The sequence below is a fragment of the Anguilla anguilla genome, chromosome 6, assembly GCF_013347855.1.
Source record: "Anguilla anguilla isolate fAngAng1 chromosome 6, fAngAng1.pri, whole genome shotgun sequence".
In the NCBI taxonomy this organism is placed as follows: Eukaryota; Metazoa; Chordata; class Actinopteri; order Anguilliformes; family Anguillidae; genus Anguilla; species Anguilla anguilla.
In genome coordinates, this window is record NC_049206.1 from 49,428,983 (window position 1) to 49,444,759 (window position 15,777).

General features: G+C 40.1%; 1 protein-coding gene across 1 annotated transcript; it reads left to right on the forward strand.

Moving 5' to 3' along the window:
* The first annotated feature begins 5,586 nt into the window (after positions 1 to 5,586).
* Positions 5,587 to 10,723, forward strand: LOC118229919 (4-galactosyl-N-acetylglucosaminide 3-alpha-L-fucosyltransferase 9-like). The gene is made up of 2 exons (XM_035422453.1): positions 5,587 to 6,335; positions 10,503 to 10,723. Exons 1-2 carry the CDS (start codon positions 5,627 to 5,629, stop codon positions 10,721 to 10,723), a joined length of 930 nt encoding a protein of 309 aa, XP_035278344.1. The 5' UTR covers positions 5,587 to 5,626.
* Positions 10,724 to 15,777: the final 5,054 nt, after the last annotated feature.

Sequence of the window (15,777 nt, forward strand, 5' to 3'; positions counted from 1 at the left end):
CAATTCATAATTGTGATATACTATATTTGGCTAATAACAAGAACTGGTTCAGGCAGCAGTGCTTGTCAGAGCCCTTTTTCTGCCGTCACTGTTGTAAACAGTTAAATAAGAATCAATCAGGCCTTGTTTTGTGTGGGAAGTTTGTGGTGGACAGTTTTCCCACACGGTGCCAAATGCTTCAAGCAACCATGGACCTTTACAAAACCCTTTTTTCAAATCCACTTTCGATCAAGCTCATCTGAGATTATGCACTCTCACAAGCAGCTGATGTTGGAGAAGAGAGATATTATTTTTCACTGGTACCAAACTTGCATGGATTTGATTGGTTCTGCTGGTTCAGTGGGTCTTGTAATGTAACCAGGTCCCATTTTCCTGGTACTCATCTACAGTGTTCACATTACAAGTTCTACCATTTCAAATACACTATACGGTATATACATACTATATGCAAACTACTGTGTATAAAACACTACAGTGTACCCAGATGCCATTGCACACAAGAAGCTGCCCATTGTATTTTATTCTTAAACTGACAGAACGTGAATCATGGTGTCAGTTAGCACTTACACATGCATAGTGCTGTGTATTCCCATGTGGGAAAAGGTGCCAAGATTCAAAGCATGGCTTTTGTCTGTGAATGCGATTACTGATACGCACCTGCACACCGTACGACTAGACTTGTGGCATTTTTATCTGGGTGTTAGAACGCTTCGCATGAAAACAGTACCAAGATGTACCTTTTAAAAAAAAAATTTTAACAGAATTTTCATGTTCTTATGAAACTGTAAGGAAAAAAGGACGTCTCTCGAACGTGATGAAAATGTACAAAGTTTATTTCCAATACCGGCAGTGACAAAGCGCACAAATGACACTTTGGATTCAGCAGAGTCCGACTGAACCATGAACCTTTCCAGAGGCTGCTTCTTATTTGTTTTCAAAGCTTTGATCAGGAGTGTTGAATACACATACTAAGACGGATGTAGTCAGTTTTGTAACACCTATCAATTAGGCCGTAGTGTATTGGCTGTCCTGTTGTGATTGAATTAGCACGTCTGTTGACTTGGATGGTTCCCAATCTCTCACTCCCGGTCGCTATTCTACCATTGTACCAACTGTATTGTGATAATGATAAGATCAAGGGAATGTGTGGCCAGCAGACATATTGGCATCAGAGACAGATTTCCTACAAAACTGTTACATTATTAGCACCAGACTATGCTGAAAAGGCTAGCAAGGAGTGTTCAACCTTTTATGGCGTAAGATCACAAATACTGTATGTGTTGCAAATGTTCTTAACTAAACATTCTAATGCTGATGTAACAATCACAACCAGCGTTTGAAAGCAATGGAGTTCTAGAGAAAACATTGGGAAAAAACCCCACTCTGCCGTGGCTAAAGCGTGCTTGCACAGAGAGCAGAGAGGCAGTAGTGTGTGTGCATGCAGAGTGTTAAGGAGAGGAAAACACAACACCTGAGTGCTGGGTGGCGACATGGCAACCGTAGCTACACCTGGTGCTCCCTGGACTAATCATGGTGGTGATTTATAAACCAGCTGGGTTTTCATAGGCAGATCAGTGTATCACTGTGAAGTTGGCTTCTTTCTCTTTTTTCTCTCTCTCTCTCTCTCTCTCTCTCTCTCTCTCTCTCTCTCTCTCTCTCTCTCTCTCTCTCTCTCTCTCTCTCTCCCTCCCTCTCCCCCCCTCTCTCTCCCTCTCTCATGAGGCAGGTGTTTACTGTAGGCATGGACTTAAAACAGTTGAGTCCACCTGTCACGGTCACGCAGGCACTTTGGATTTCAGGATAAAAGCTTTGAGCGTCATAAAGGCCTTGATTGTTCTATTAGGGTCAGGCAGGATTCTAAATTCTAAAATATAGCTGCAAGCAGCAATGTGGGGCCCTATGAACATGTCCAATCCGGGTAAATACAAGTCGAAGGAGAAAAGAGTCCAACTTCCGGTTCATGAGAAACATTACTTCGAAATATGAATGTGCATTAGCATAAAGTGCTAAATTTGTCATGCCACAAATCACACAATTTTTAACGAAACGACTTTTCCTTATCATCCATGATGGAGAGAATACCCAAGCGTATACATGTGCGATGGTGACGAAATCAGGTAAAGTGTTCATGAGAAGATGAGTTTTAAAGCTTTTTTGAGATATCTGCAACTGTACCGACATTGTACAACATGTTAGTGTCCTCTTCATGCCCAGTCCGTTTCAAGTCCCTAGGTTATTGTTTTAAAAAGTTATAAGTATTTGAAATTTGCATTATATTAGCATTAGCATTAGCTTCCTGTCAAAATTTCAAATGCCTGTAATTTCCTTGTTTTTTGAGAAATCTGCAACTGCATAGACATGTTACAACATGGTAGTGCCCTCTTCATGCCCAATCCGTTCCAAGTCCCTAGATTATTGTTGTTAAAAGTTATAAGCATTTGAAATTTGTGGCCAAATTATGTTTTTTTTAAATAGCAGTTTCTCCGCCATCTTGGAATGGATCTCTTAGCTGTTAACACCCTATAGGGAGACATGCACCATACACGTTCATGGGCAATTTCGGACCAATTGGACGGTTTTTTAGATTTAGGTTTTGCCAAATTTTCAATCTGCAGAAAAATCCATCATGGCGGACTTTATGAGTTCTTGAGGCATATTTGTTCCTCATGAGGAATGACACAAGTACACCTAGTTTCATGAATCTCCATCAAACGGGGTGGAAATGCCAGCATCTTGAAATTTGCTTTTTGAATCAGTTACTATAGCCCTATGGATGAATCATTGTCATTCTTTCTGGCATAGTTACTCATGGTCTCTAGTTTCGACCTGGTAATTTATATCATTTTTGGTCAAGGACTTTTTTAGTTATTTGACCATTTCCGGGAAAAGAATAATAATAATAATAATAATAATAATACTAACAAAAACAATAGGGTTCCTACTTCGTAGGACCCCTAAATATCAGACCTAATGGTAAACTGAAAAGATGCACATATTTTTCCTCTGAAGTAACCAATGTAAACCCAGAAATATAGTGGAAACACTTTTGAAATGTATGACTTGTTTATGATTACTGTCTCTTATATGTTTATTGTATCGCTCATTGCGTGCAAGCAAAATTCCCTTCGGGGCAATAAAGGTTTTCATTCATTAAAATATGTTTGGTTTTAACAGCAATTAAGTAAACATTACTAAGCAAAACAATTAAATGTTAACCAATCCTTTTTTCAGCGTTTCTGTTTCCATTTTTACGTTCTGAGTAATCAGCAACATGCAAAAGCAGGCTACTGCATTTTTTTTTGTTGCATTTTTAAAATTAGCAGTATGCCACTACCACCCATTTGAAACAACCTGCTAAACAAACGGACTACTGTCCATGGCATTAATTACTAAAGAAAAGGGAACACTTACAACATCACTCATCTTAGCGACATGCTTCAAACATTGCCTATTTGTAAGTTGTCTTGCTTGACTAAGGAGCTATTTTCATTCATTATCATTAACTATAATTAGCTAGACTAGCTTGCTTGTGGGCTAGTAGCCTATAGTATAACTTAACCTAGTCTAAAGTCTAAATCCGATATAAACCGGTTTATTCTATTTTGAGCATCGTAAGTGTTGTTGTTTCAACTGTGATTTTGTTTTATGACAGTGCAAAAGAGTACACAGTAGGAAATTCACAGTATTGTTACCTATTATCCATGGATGTCAGTACAGCAGCGTGCATCCATAACAAGTGGGCAAGTGTCAATCAAGACAAAATAGCAGAGCCCACTGCAGCTAAGGGGTCGCAATTTACGCATGACGCTAAAACTGTGGACCCGTGCATATATTATTATATATATAATTCATATAATATAATTATTAATAATATATAATATATTATAGTTATATTTTGATTGATGGTATTTATAATTTGTATTTTATATAAAATACAAATTATAAATACCACCGACCAAAAGGGCACTGGTCGAGTGAGAGGGCAAAAGGGCAGGGGCTCAAGCCCCCCTTGAGGTCTATGTGTGCACATGCCTGGAAGAGGGCTGTGTACCCTGCCCGACATGGACATCAGGGCTGTCAGAGCTCAGTGATCTGTCCTCAGCACAACATCCAGACAGGTACATTTAGCACCACCTGCACGGGCACATGCATGTGAGAGCCTCGTGCTTACCAACGGGCACATATCTGTAGGGCTGAGAGCACAAGTGGCGAATGCTGTGGCCTTTCCACACCATCATGGAACAAGTCAGACTGGTGCCAATGGCCACAGCAGATGCGTCGCATGTTGCGATTATAGGGTAGTTCAGGTGGAAGTGGGCCAGGCTAGGAGGTATGATGAGGAGGTGCTTCAGTTCCTCAAAGGCTGCCTGACAGACAGGGGTCCAGGACCAGGGGGCGTCCTGTTTAAGTTTATGCCTCAACAGTGCAGCAATGGAGGAGTGCTCTAGTAGAAATTGCATGTAGTATGCTGTCATCCCAAGGAAGCATGTCACCTGTGAGATTGTGGTGGGGACAGGCACCCACAGGTTGGCATCCACATTTGACTGGAGGGTAGAAAGGTTATCCGCAGACACACAGAAGCCTACAAAGTCTATGGTAGGCATGGAGAACATACACAATGTTCTTTATTCAATCATATACCCATCCAATGGCTTCACAGAATGAAGGACACTAATTCCAGGATTACCCGGTTGAATCTGGCCCTCCCGTTTTTTTCCCCCAGGTAATTCATCAGTTGGGGTCTGCTAACACTTGTGGTGGATTTCCTCCCCTGCAGAGTGGGAAGTATCATTTTGGCAGAATGCACCTTAGCTGCATTCTGATGGTGGAGGAGTGTCACAGGGCTTGGTTAACCAGAAGGATTCAGGCCATCTGAAAACCAAACCTACTGGTTAAATAGGCATGCACATCATACCGAGAGAGAGATTAAAAGCTCAGGAAGACTTGACTGAAAACTTGTCATTTTGGTTTGGTTTATTTTGCCTTTGTTGGTTTGCTGTTTTAATTGATCATTTTTACGAGAAATCCCTTGAGGGTGAAAGGAGAAGCTTTTTTCGTTTTTTTTAAATGTTTTTTTCTCTCTCTCTCTCTCTCTCTCTCTCTCTCTCTCTCTCTCTCTCTCTCTCTCTCTCTCTCTCAAAATAAAAAAACGGTCAAAACATGTATTCCCCCATCTCCCTCTATTCAGCTCAGGCAATTGCCTTGATTAACTAATAAACCCTGCATTAATGGCACCAGTGTTGCTCTGATGTCAAAACAAATGCCGCAACCGTACCAACTGTCTGGTCATTTGAATGTCTTGCTAGCAAACTTTACTGAACCACAACTGTCTTAATCATAATATATCACCCTCCAGCTGCATTCTTCTTTGAGCTTTTAGATATTCTCAGAACAACACCGGAAATGAGCAATGTAATATAAATTTATATTTGCAAAAATATTTAATTTATATTTTTTTCTTTTCTTCACAGGGTACAAGATGTCATCCACATCTTTCCATGGAATAGTACGTCCTTGTGTAAATGCAATCATTATACTGGGTTGTTTTGGGATTTTATTTTTTACTTATTGGATGGGACCCACTACCTGGCTGTCAAGTCAAGTGAAATTAAAAGCACCTGCACCAATGGTGAAAAACTTTGGTTCAAAAAAAGAGCAAAACCAGACTGTTATACTAATCTGGATGTGGCCATTTGGCAGTGCCTTTGCCCTGGCCTCCTGTAGTGCCCTGCTTAACATTGATGGCTGTCACCTAACATCAGACAGAAATATGCTAAGCAAGTCGCATGGGGTTATTTTCCATCACAGAGACATTCGCTCAGATTTATCAAACCTGCCACCACCACAGCGCCCAATATTCCAAAAATGGGTGTGGATGAACTTTGAATCACCCACAAATTCAAGAAAGATTACTGGTCTCAGAAGCCTGTTCAATTTGACTTCAAATTACAGACACGATGCTGATATTCCAGTGTATTATGGGACAATTGTACAAACTCAGGAGAATAACTTCAAAATACCAAGCAAAGACAAGTTAGTGTGCTGGATTGTGAGCAATTGGAACCCAAGTTACAAAAGAGTGGCGTACTATAATGCGTTGAAGCAACTCATTGATATACATGTCTATGGACGGGCCTTTGGGAAACCAGTCGGCAACCAAGACTTTCATCCCACAATTGCCAGCTGTAAATTCTATCTGTCATTTGAGAACTCAATCCACAAAGACTACATCACTGAAAAACTGTACAACCCACTTTATGTGGGCACTGTGCCAATTGTCCTTGGGCCATCAAGACAGAACTATGAGAACTTTGTCCCAGGGGATGCCTTTATACATGTAGATGATTTTTTCTCCCCCAAAGAGCTGGCTGAGCACATACTGTTCCTAGACAAGAACGATGACATGTACCATCGATACTTCTACTGGCGTAGACACTTTGAAGCAAAGCGGCCTTCCATATTTATGGAAGCCATATGTCGTACCTGCAATTATTTGAAGACATACAAAGAATACAAGGCTATTGATAACCTTGAAACATGGTACTGGGGATAATATGTGAAATTTGGTTATGAAAACTGCCATTTTCAGGTACCACATACCCCGTGAGTACGGAGTGAGGGACCTCTTTTCCTCATCTTGTATCTTCATAATTTCAGATGGTAAAATATATTTCCTTTATGCTGAGCACAGATTAACTGTCAGACTCACAATTTAGCATAATTTCATTCCATTGACACGAATATTGATGTGCGATCTTAAACATGCTTTCATTTGATTTGTACAGTGTATTCCGGCTATTTGTGAATCACCATTGTTCTGCATGTAATTTTGCTGCGCACTCCACTGTTGTAACTGGAAGATTCATTTTGTTTACTATGCTTAGTCCTTCTACCAAAACCTCTTCCCATTGGTCATTAGATTACACCTGGAGGTGATTGTGGATAAAATTGATGGCTCTTACCTGGACAGTGTAATCTTATTCTTAAGGTGTAATTTTGACTATTCTAAACCACCACACTGGATCTTTGTCTCCTCAGTCTGGACATTAATAAGTCTACTATTTTTTGTACTGATGGAGTCATACATATCACAGGACATAACTGCACTTGAAAGGCAATACAACTGGACATGGGAGGTTGTAAACAACAGTTGGAAGATCAATATGAGACATCAAAGCTGTCCAGTGGATGCTGATTATAGTATGGAACTGTTTCACGACCATGTTTATTGGGAGTGTGATAACCTTTCCTACAAGCCACCCTCTGGCAATGTCAGGCCACGGACATACCATAGGGTGAGGACCAGATCAGATGACGTTACAGCTGGTAAAGCAAAATGTCACACACGGGGTACCTCCTGATTTGTCAAGGGGAATGGAAACACAGAATTGGCTCGCATGATGTCCCACACCTGACAGATTTGAGTTTGACTGCGCCCAAAGTTATTTTACATGTCAAAAAACAATCGGGAGTCCGTAAACCAGGCAGTTTGGTTTGGAATAGTATCTCATACCTCGCGAGTTGCAATGTTAAGACCTAATGTTTTTTTTTTTTTACGATTTGGTCCAAATCAGGAAAAAACTATCGGGAGCATGCAACTCATATAATGTGCCCCCACTCTTGTTCAGCATGCTATCATGTGGTCAGCTATAGGTATTAAATGTGTACATATTTCCTCTCACTGACTTACTGTGACTGGTGATTATGTTTAATATTATGATAAACCATTGTGTTTTTCCATGTCATCTCCATCTTTCTTTTCCAACTCTAATGCTTCTTCAAAAATTATTAGAAGACGACTCATACAGTGAGAACCCACTAGAGCCAGTATATTTGTATATATGTTAGCAGTAAGTATCGAGAGACCTCTGGGTTTCCAGCAACTAGATTCTAAGGGCCTTATTTACTAAGCATGCTGCAAATTGCCACCAGTGCTGCAAAATTCTGTCACCGCATATTTTAAATTTAGGGAAGTATTTACTAAGACTGGTTATGTAAATGAGCATAGCTGCAGTGAATTCATTTAAATGCACTGCTGTTATTTATGATGCATTTTATGCATGGCATGAAAGCCATTTTTGCACTGCTACATCTCTGGTGAAGCCAGGTTTTTGACATATGTGAATATCTATGGATGCAATGGATAGGCGCTGTCACCTTTCAAAGTTATCATGACTCATTAGTAATAACTTCAGAACACAGTTTAAATATTTCAAGATGTTTCTTTCCATACCAAAAAGACAACCATCTGTCTCTCCACGTCTCTAACAGGCAACTGTTCCTATAGATGAAGGAGTCATGTGATCAAAAAAGATTTTATAAGATTATATCCTTTCCCAAACATAGGGGAGGGTTGCCATAAATTTAACGCTTCACAAATGTAACACAGTCAATAACTTCATGTACCATGCGGCTATTGTAGCAATTTCAGGTTTGAACATATATACTTCATTCGGTCTTCTACGACCTCCCATTGAGTAAGATAAGTAAAAAAAACTGTCCGGGGAAAAACATTTCGGGTATAAGCCATATTTTTATTTGCAATAAATCAAATCATATATTAAAAGTTATCTGTCCTTGAAAAGTTAGTGTGGCTTTAACAGTGTATACTAGTGAAATGCTAGGTGACCACAAAACACAATGTTCCCGTCTGTATAAATGTAACAGCTGTTGCAGTTATGCTGCCTGAGTTGCTATAACAACATGCGTTATTATTATATGTTTACAGAATGCCATTCAAAGAGAAAATTAGGGTTTGATACTAAATGGTGTTAAAATCTACATGCAGTGTCTTTTTGGGGAGACATTAGGCATTTTAGATGGTGTTTAATATTTCTTTTTTTAAACAATTAATTTTATTCATCAACGTGCTGTGTTTAATGTTAAGTGTTCAGCTAATTTGCTTGCTGAATGTGAGGTACAAGGTCACGGCATCGTTGTTTGAACTTGATGATCTGCGCAGTGATACCTGTGTCCCCTGGGGGACCCACGGTTATTGTAGATATTGCCCCAGCATGTGAGTTCATGTTTCACATGGGGGAAAGGTTCCAGTTCAGATGCCACCTGTGCCTGACGTAGTCTCAGAGTATCGTGAAGGTGGGCTCAACAGCTGAGGTGGCCTCGTGTTCATTGAGGGTCTTCATCCTACGGAGAAGTGGCTGGGGCCTATAGGGAAGTGTGATGTGAAAGTCTGCCACCCCTTTACCATGTACTGGTGTAAACTGCAGCTTGAGCCCATTCTGCTGTAAGGAATCTGCCCACCTTTGGAGATGAAGAGGGCTGTGTACCCTGCCCGACATGGACATCAGGGCTGTCAGAGCTCAGTGGTCTGTCCTCAGCACAACATCCAGACAGGTACATTTAGCACCACCTGCACGGCCACATGCATGCGAGAGCTTACCAACGGGCACATATCTGTAGGGCTGAGAGAACAAGTGGCGAATGCTGTGGGCCTTTCCACACCATCATGGAACAAGTCAGGCTGGTGCCAAAGGCCACAGCAGATGCGTCGCATGTTGCGATTATAGGGTAGTTCAGGTGGAAGTGGGCCAGGCTAGGAGGTATGATGAGGAGGTGCTTCAGTTCCTCAAAGGCTGCCTGACAGACAGGGGTCCAGGATCAGGGGGCGTCCTGTTTAAGTTGCTGCCTCAACAGTGCAGCGATGGAGGAGTGCTCTAGTAGAAATTGCATGTAGTATGCTGCCATCCCAAGGAACCATGTCACCTGTGAGATTGTGGTGGGGACAGGCACCCACAGGATGGCATCCACATTTGACTGGAGGGGAGAAAGGTTATCCGCAGACACACAGAAGCCGACAAAGTCTATGTTAGGCATGGAGAACATACACAATGTTCTTTATTCAGACCATGTACCCATCCAATGGCTTCACAGAATGAAGGACACCAATTCCAGGATTACCTGGTTGAATCTGCCCCTCCAGTTGTTTTGTTTCCGTGGATTTCCTCCCCTGTGGAGGGGGAAGTATCAGTCAAGCAGAATGCACCTTGGCTGCATTCTGATGGTGGAGGAGTGTCACAGGGCTTGGTTAACCAGAAGGATTCAGGCCATCTGAAAACCAGAACTACTGGTTAAATAAGCATGCACAAATGGATCGCATTATGAATCAGTCCAGGATATATGTAAAAGTGTGCTTGTATGTAGGTGTCTGAGACCAGAAACTCACATCATACCGAGAGAAAAGATCAGGAAGACTGTCATTTTGGTTCGTTTCAGTTTGCCTTTGTTTTTTTTTTTTGTTTTTTTTTCGTGTTTTCATGTATCATTTTAACCTGGATGCCATGAGGGTGAAAGGAGAAACTTTTTTCATTTGTTTATGTTTGAACTGGAGAAAAATGTTGCCCTCTCTCTCTCTCAAAATAAAAGACCGGTGAAAACCTACATTCCCCCATCTCCATGTGTCCAGCTCTTCTGTCCATCCCAGGGGTGTGTCACAGCATGTAACAGTTTGTTTGACTGAAACATGGCAGGTGATTCCTTTATACATGTAGATGATTTTCCCTCCCCCAAAGAGCTGGCTGACCACATCCTGATCTTAGACAAGAACGAAGACCAGTACCATCGATACTTTGAATGGCGTAGACACTTCAAAGTAGACAGGACAGGAGCATTTATCATAGGCACATGTCTTGCCTGTAATTATATTAGGACCCACCGCAACGAATACAAGGTTATCAATAACCTTAACACATGGTACTGGGGATGATTTTGCAAAAGAGATAGCAAAATATATTTTCTTTCTCCTGTGAAATATATTTTCTTTCTCTCCCCCCCCCCCCCCCCCCCCCCGTTTATTCATTAGAAAACTCCAGGAGGTGATTATGGATATAATTGATGGCTCGTACCTTGACAGTTTTAAACAGAAATTAATTAAAGTGAACAGGATAAATGCAATGAAATTACAATCATATTTATACAGTTTGGAACATTTGTATAGGGTGTACTGCATGATTCATGTAGTAATGGAAAGTAAAGATAAAAAGAAAATAAGTGGTTCACCCTAGTTGTGCAACTTTAATGGGTTTATTGTTTCTGCAGGGGATGAAGAAGTCGCAAATCTTGTTTTTGTCAACGCAGTTACCAACTCTACAATAGATCATTATCATTGGTGTTCATCCATTGCATACAGGCACCATCTTTACAGAAACATAGCCTCCAGTTTGAATTCACAAAATTATTGACTGTTCAGAGCCAAGGCCAAGTCACAGACATTTTGCCCTAGAGCATAACTTGAGAACTGGTTGGGGCTCCAGTAAATTTACTCTGTGTTTACAATCTTTGTAGTGTCTAACTTTCTTCTCATCTTCTCAAAGACAAAAACAATATGTGCAGGTCAGAACCATTACTATGTTGCCCCCCTAGTGGCTGGCCAGAAACATAAACAAACAGGACCAACCATGGGAAGACTTCCAGTTTTGTATCAGGAGAGTTGCAAAGAATCTCCAAAAAAAATTACGGAACCGTGACTACCCAACCCAAAAGTAACACAACAGTCTATAAAAAGCATGAAACCCACTATAACTATAAAATTAGTGCACATATCATATAGGAGGTGTCATGTCCGGCAGTGGCAGCACTTGGTTGAAGAAAGGCAAAGCTGGAAGAAAACTGATGACCCTACTGCCTCCCCAGGTCTGCCATGGTGCTCATGTTTTTGCAGGTTTTCCCCATGGAGGGACCTAAACCTTGCCTACCCTATAGGCAGCTCTACGCACAATTCCCTGGACTCTGCTCTTTCTGTTTTTCACGTTTGTTGTACTTTTTCCATTTCTTTAAAAAATTATTTCATGGTTTACTGAAACACACCTTTATAAAAGTTTAAAAATGTGAGGACAATATAAAAAAGGCACAGTAATTTATAACATGAAGAATGTAGTCATTACTTTAAATGTTTGAACTAAAAACATGTAAATAAATGAATAATAATCATTTTAAAATGTGGTTTGTGTTTATTCATGCTCCTTTGTCTAATATTACATTTGTCTAAAGATCTGAAACGATTAAGTCTGACAAATACATATTACATAACAGGCATTTAGCAGACGCTCGAATCCAGAGCGATTTACACAACTTTTTACATAGCATTTACATTGCATTATATAGCTGGATGTATACTGAAGCAATGCAGGTTTAATTGCCTTGCTCAAGGGTACAACAGCAGTGTCCTACCTGGGAATCGAACTTGCAACCGTTATGTTAAAAGACCAACTCCTAACCCATTATACACAATAATTGAGGAAATCAGGAAGGGGGCACTTATTTTTCACAACGGTGTATTTACTGTATCTGAATTTAAAAAATTCATATTTCAATTTAAAAGTGTGCCTTACAATATTTAATATATCCAATCCTATTTGTGTATGGAGACCTTAAGTAATCTGTTTATGTAATACATGACAATTCTCTTACTCCTCTAGTGTACTACGTATGCCCAGCATATTAGAAAATTAGTGTGATTTAAAAGATTGTCCCCTTTCTATCTTAAAAAGGTCATGTTGTAGCTCAAAGGCTGTACAGCGCGAACTGACCAATTCTCAGATTCTCATTGACACTTCACATATTTTTGAGTGGTGAAAATAAGCATTTTAACATTTTCTCTTCTTTTTTTTTTGGTCCAAATATTCATTTCTATTTTTTTGATTCTTCCAAAATCCCTTAGTAAAACTGGGAATTACACATCACATAGTTTTCAAATACAAGACACGGCAATTTCCTGAAAAAATTTTTCCATCAGTGGCAAATTAATAGATATTCTGAACCAGGCACAGAACTCAATAACTGGTGAAGTTTAAAAAAATTGCCTTATCTGTTGGCAACTGATTGTTAGCTTTCCGATAAAAATCTGCTGCCTCAACACCTCAAAAAATTCTGTGATATAGCACCCTCTATGGATCTATGGATCGCATTGAAGAACAAACAACAATAAAATGTGATTTCGTGTCTTTGACTGCCCTCCAGTGTAATAAATCTGTTTCGGTTTCATCAGTAGGCTTAGAGCCAGCGTTTGTGAGTCTGTGTTGGTGTTTCAGTATTTCAGTCTTATACAGTTGGGTAAGAGGGTAAGCGTGTGCCATACCCAGGAATACTGTACATCCTACACCATTACTGAACCACCAGAACACTTCATTGCTAGTCACAGCTTTGCTTCCATTTTGTATTCCCTAACCAAATGTGGGAGCAAGAACTGGAAGAAGATGATGGCAGAGTTAGAAAGGGATAAAGTTGTAACATCGAGGAGAGCTAAAGTGGCTGGAATGGTGACCTAAAAGTAGTGGTGATGTCATCTGGGACTGACAGGAAAAGAGAGAGAATAAAAGTCAGCCACGCACAGCTGAGCGTGTTCACCTTAGACGGAGAAGGAAAGATTCGATTCAACCTCTGTATGCCAGTGTGTATAATAAACTCGCCAGTGAAGTGTCTGTTACTTATCATAGTACAGGCACTTGATCACGTCCTGGTTAAGTGTTACTCTGTGTTTTGATCAGCTCCACCTGCGATATGGTATAGGATAGCCAGGTTCTTCTGGCAACATTTTGGTAGCGTGCAGGCTCAGTATGAGGCTCTGGCGGTGGCCACTCTGGCCATTTTCTTGGACATAATGGAGAAGTGTCTGTATTGCAGCTTTGAGAGAAACACACTAGAGGGCATTCTTGAGCTGGAAGAAGGCAGGTGAATTAACTTACTGGTTATTTGTATTGCTTTCTGTTATCCATTTTATGAATTATAATACAATTGTCTAACCTTACTTACTCATAAGCATGCATTTGTGGTCTTGGAGGGGGAGACAAAAAAATAGCCTGATTAGTAGTGTCTGTTGTAAATTTACTGCATTTACTTTAAGAACTTTTGAGCATACAACTACTCTTTACTGAATCTGTTCTGTCATTTGAATTGTGGCCTGGTTTTGTAACTTCAATTTGGCCAGTAAGAATAGTCTTGCCCAGATTGTTAAAGTGCCTGGCAAAATAATTGGTTTGAATCAGGTCCAGCTTTCTGACCTTTATGACAGGTCTTGTGGAAGGCCCATCCCACACAGGTCTGTCCTGAACATCTGTAACAAAGGGAGTTCAAGCTCCTACCCTCTGGCTGTAAAAATAGAGTGATGTCTTTGTGGACTAAAATATTCAAAAATATCTTTTGTCCACACAGCAATTAGAATTCTGAATTTGGACATGTGATCTTGCATTTAATGTGCTTTGGTACTTGGCATTCTGTTCATTTTTCATTTTATGTGATCTTGCCTTTCCTATTGCCCATTTTCCCTGTACAGTATTTGGTTTTAGCTGATGTTGCGCTTTAATGTATTTGTTGTTTAGTCTTTTATGGTTTTAAGATTATTGTGTTGGAATATTGTTGTAATATAATGTAATGATATGTGCTGTGGTGCGGGGCCTGGCTTCAGTTGAAATTCCCTTTGTGGGACAAAAAAGATTTGATTCGATCTTCAAGTATCAAAATAAATAATATTCACGAGGACCATTTTTACTGAGGATTTAGTCAGTTAAATGACACCTTCATCAACTGGGGTGTATAAATGTCTCATTTAGTCTTGTGTGCCATTATGTCCTGTCCCCATTTCACTAGCCATTCCGTATTGTATTTTAATGTCTGTATGTAGTTACTCCCCTTGGCTACAGAGGGCAGCCATTCCAAAAGCAAAGCAGACTTTTATCTATAAAAACTAACTTCAAGGGTTAAATTATGGTGTGTGGCTCATGTGTGATGTATTTCCAAGGGAGCTTGCTTAGACTTTTAACTGGTGAAACTGTCCTGCTTAACCAATTCTAGAGGTGACAGAAATGGGGGGGAAAGAAAGACTGCTGTTTGAGATTCATATAACAATATTTAAGGGCGTTCACTGGCTGATAAACGCTTTCAAGTGCACAAGAGTTGTGATTCATATAAGGATCATGTGTAGAAAAACTCAAAAACATTTACTCATTACTAAGGACAATTTACGAATCTTTTTAGGTAAATGATTATCTGCTCACATTTTGGATGACTCAGAGCTGGCCCAAGCGTTTAGGTGGCCCTAAACAAGAAAGTTGTTGTGGCTGCCATTGTAGAATTAAAATGTGTTCCAAAAAAACTGAATTGTGTGGCCAAAGGGATGTTTGTGGGGCAAAACGAATGCAAGAAGTGTTTATTCCAGTGGCTGACTCTGGGATGAATTCAACAGCGATTTTATAAATGAAGCCACAAAACAGTACAAGCTGGTGTACTGCCTTTGTACCTTTGAACAAAGTAAATATTCAGCTACGACTATGGCAGTGCATGTGACTTGTACAATGTCCCAACCCATTATATCTAATCAGTATGAAAACTTTCTAAGGGGAATCACACAAGTTATACATGATGGGGTGTGCCCTTTGTTCTTGGAAAAACCACTGATGTTCATGGGAAGTTCAAGTTTGGGTGGGTAAGTTTTTAAATTAATTTGTAAATGATTTGTACCATTTCACCATGCTCGAATGACATGAATCTGCCAGTGCAGATTCTGTGTGGGCTTGGTCATAAGTCATATAAAACAGGAAATGCCTACAAAACCACTGATGCTGCTGATATACAGTCTGCAGACCACAACCAATACAGGAAGTTTTCAAACCATAAAAAACTGTAGGCAGATTACCTTTCAAGTCACTTAATGATGCATTCCTTGTCTTTATATGTAGCCAGTTCTTCCAAGACTGTTACCATGCATTCTTTGTCGGTTAAGGGGCTTATAATTGCATTAGAGAACCCACCCAACTTTTAATAATG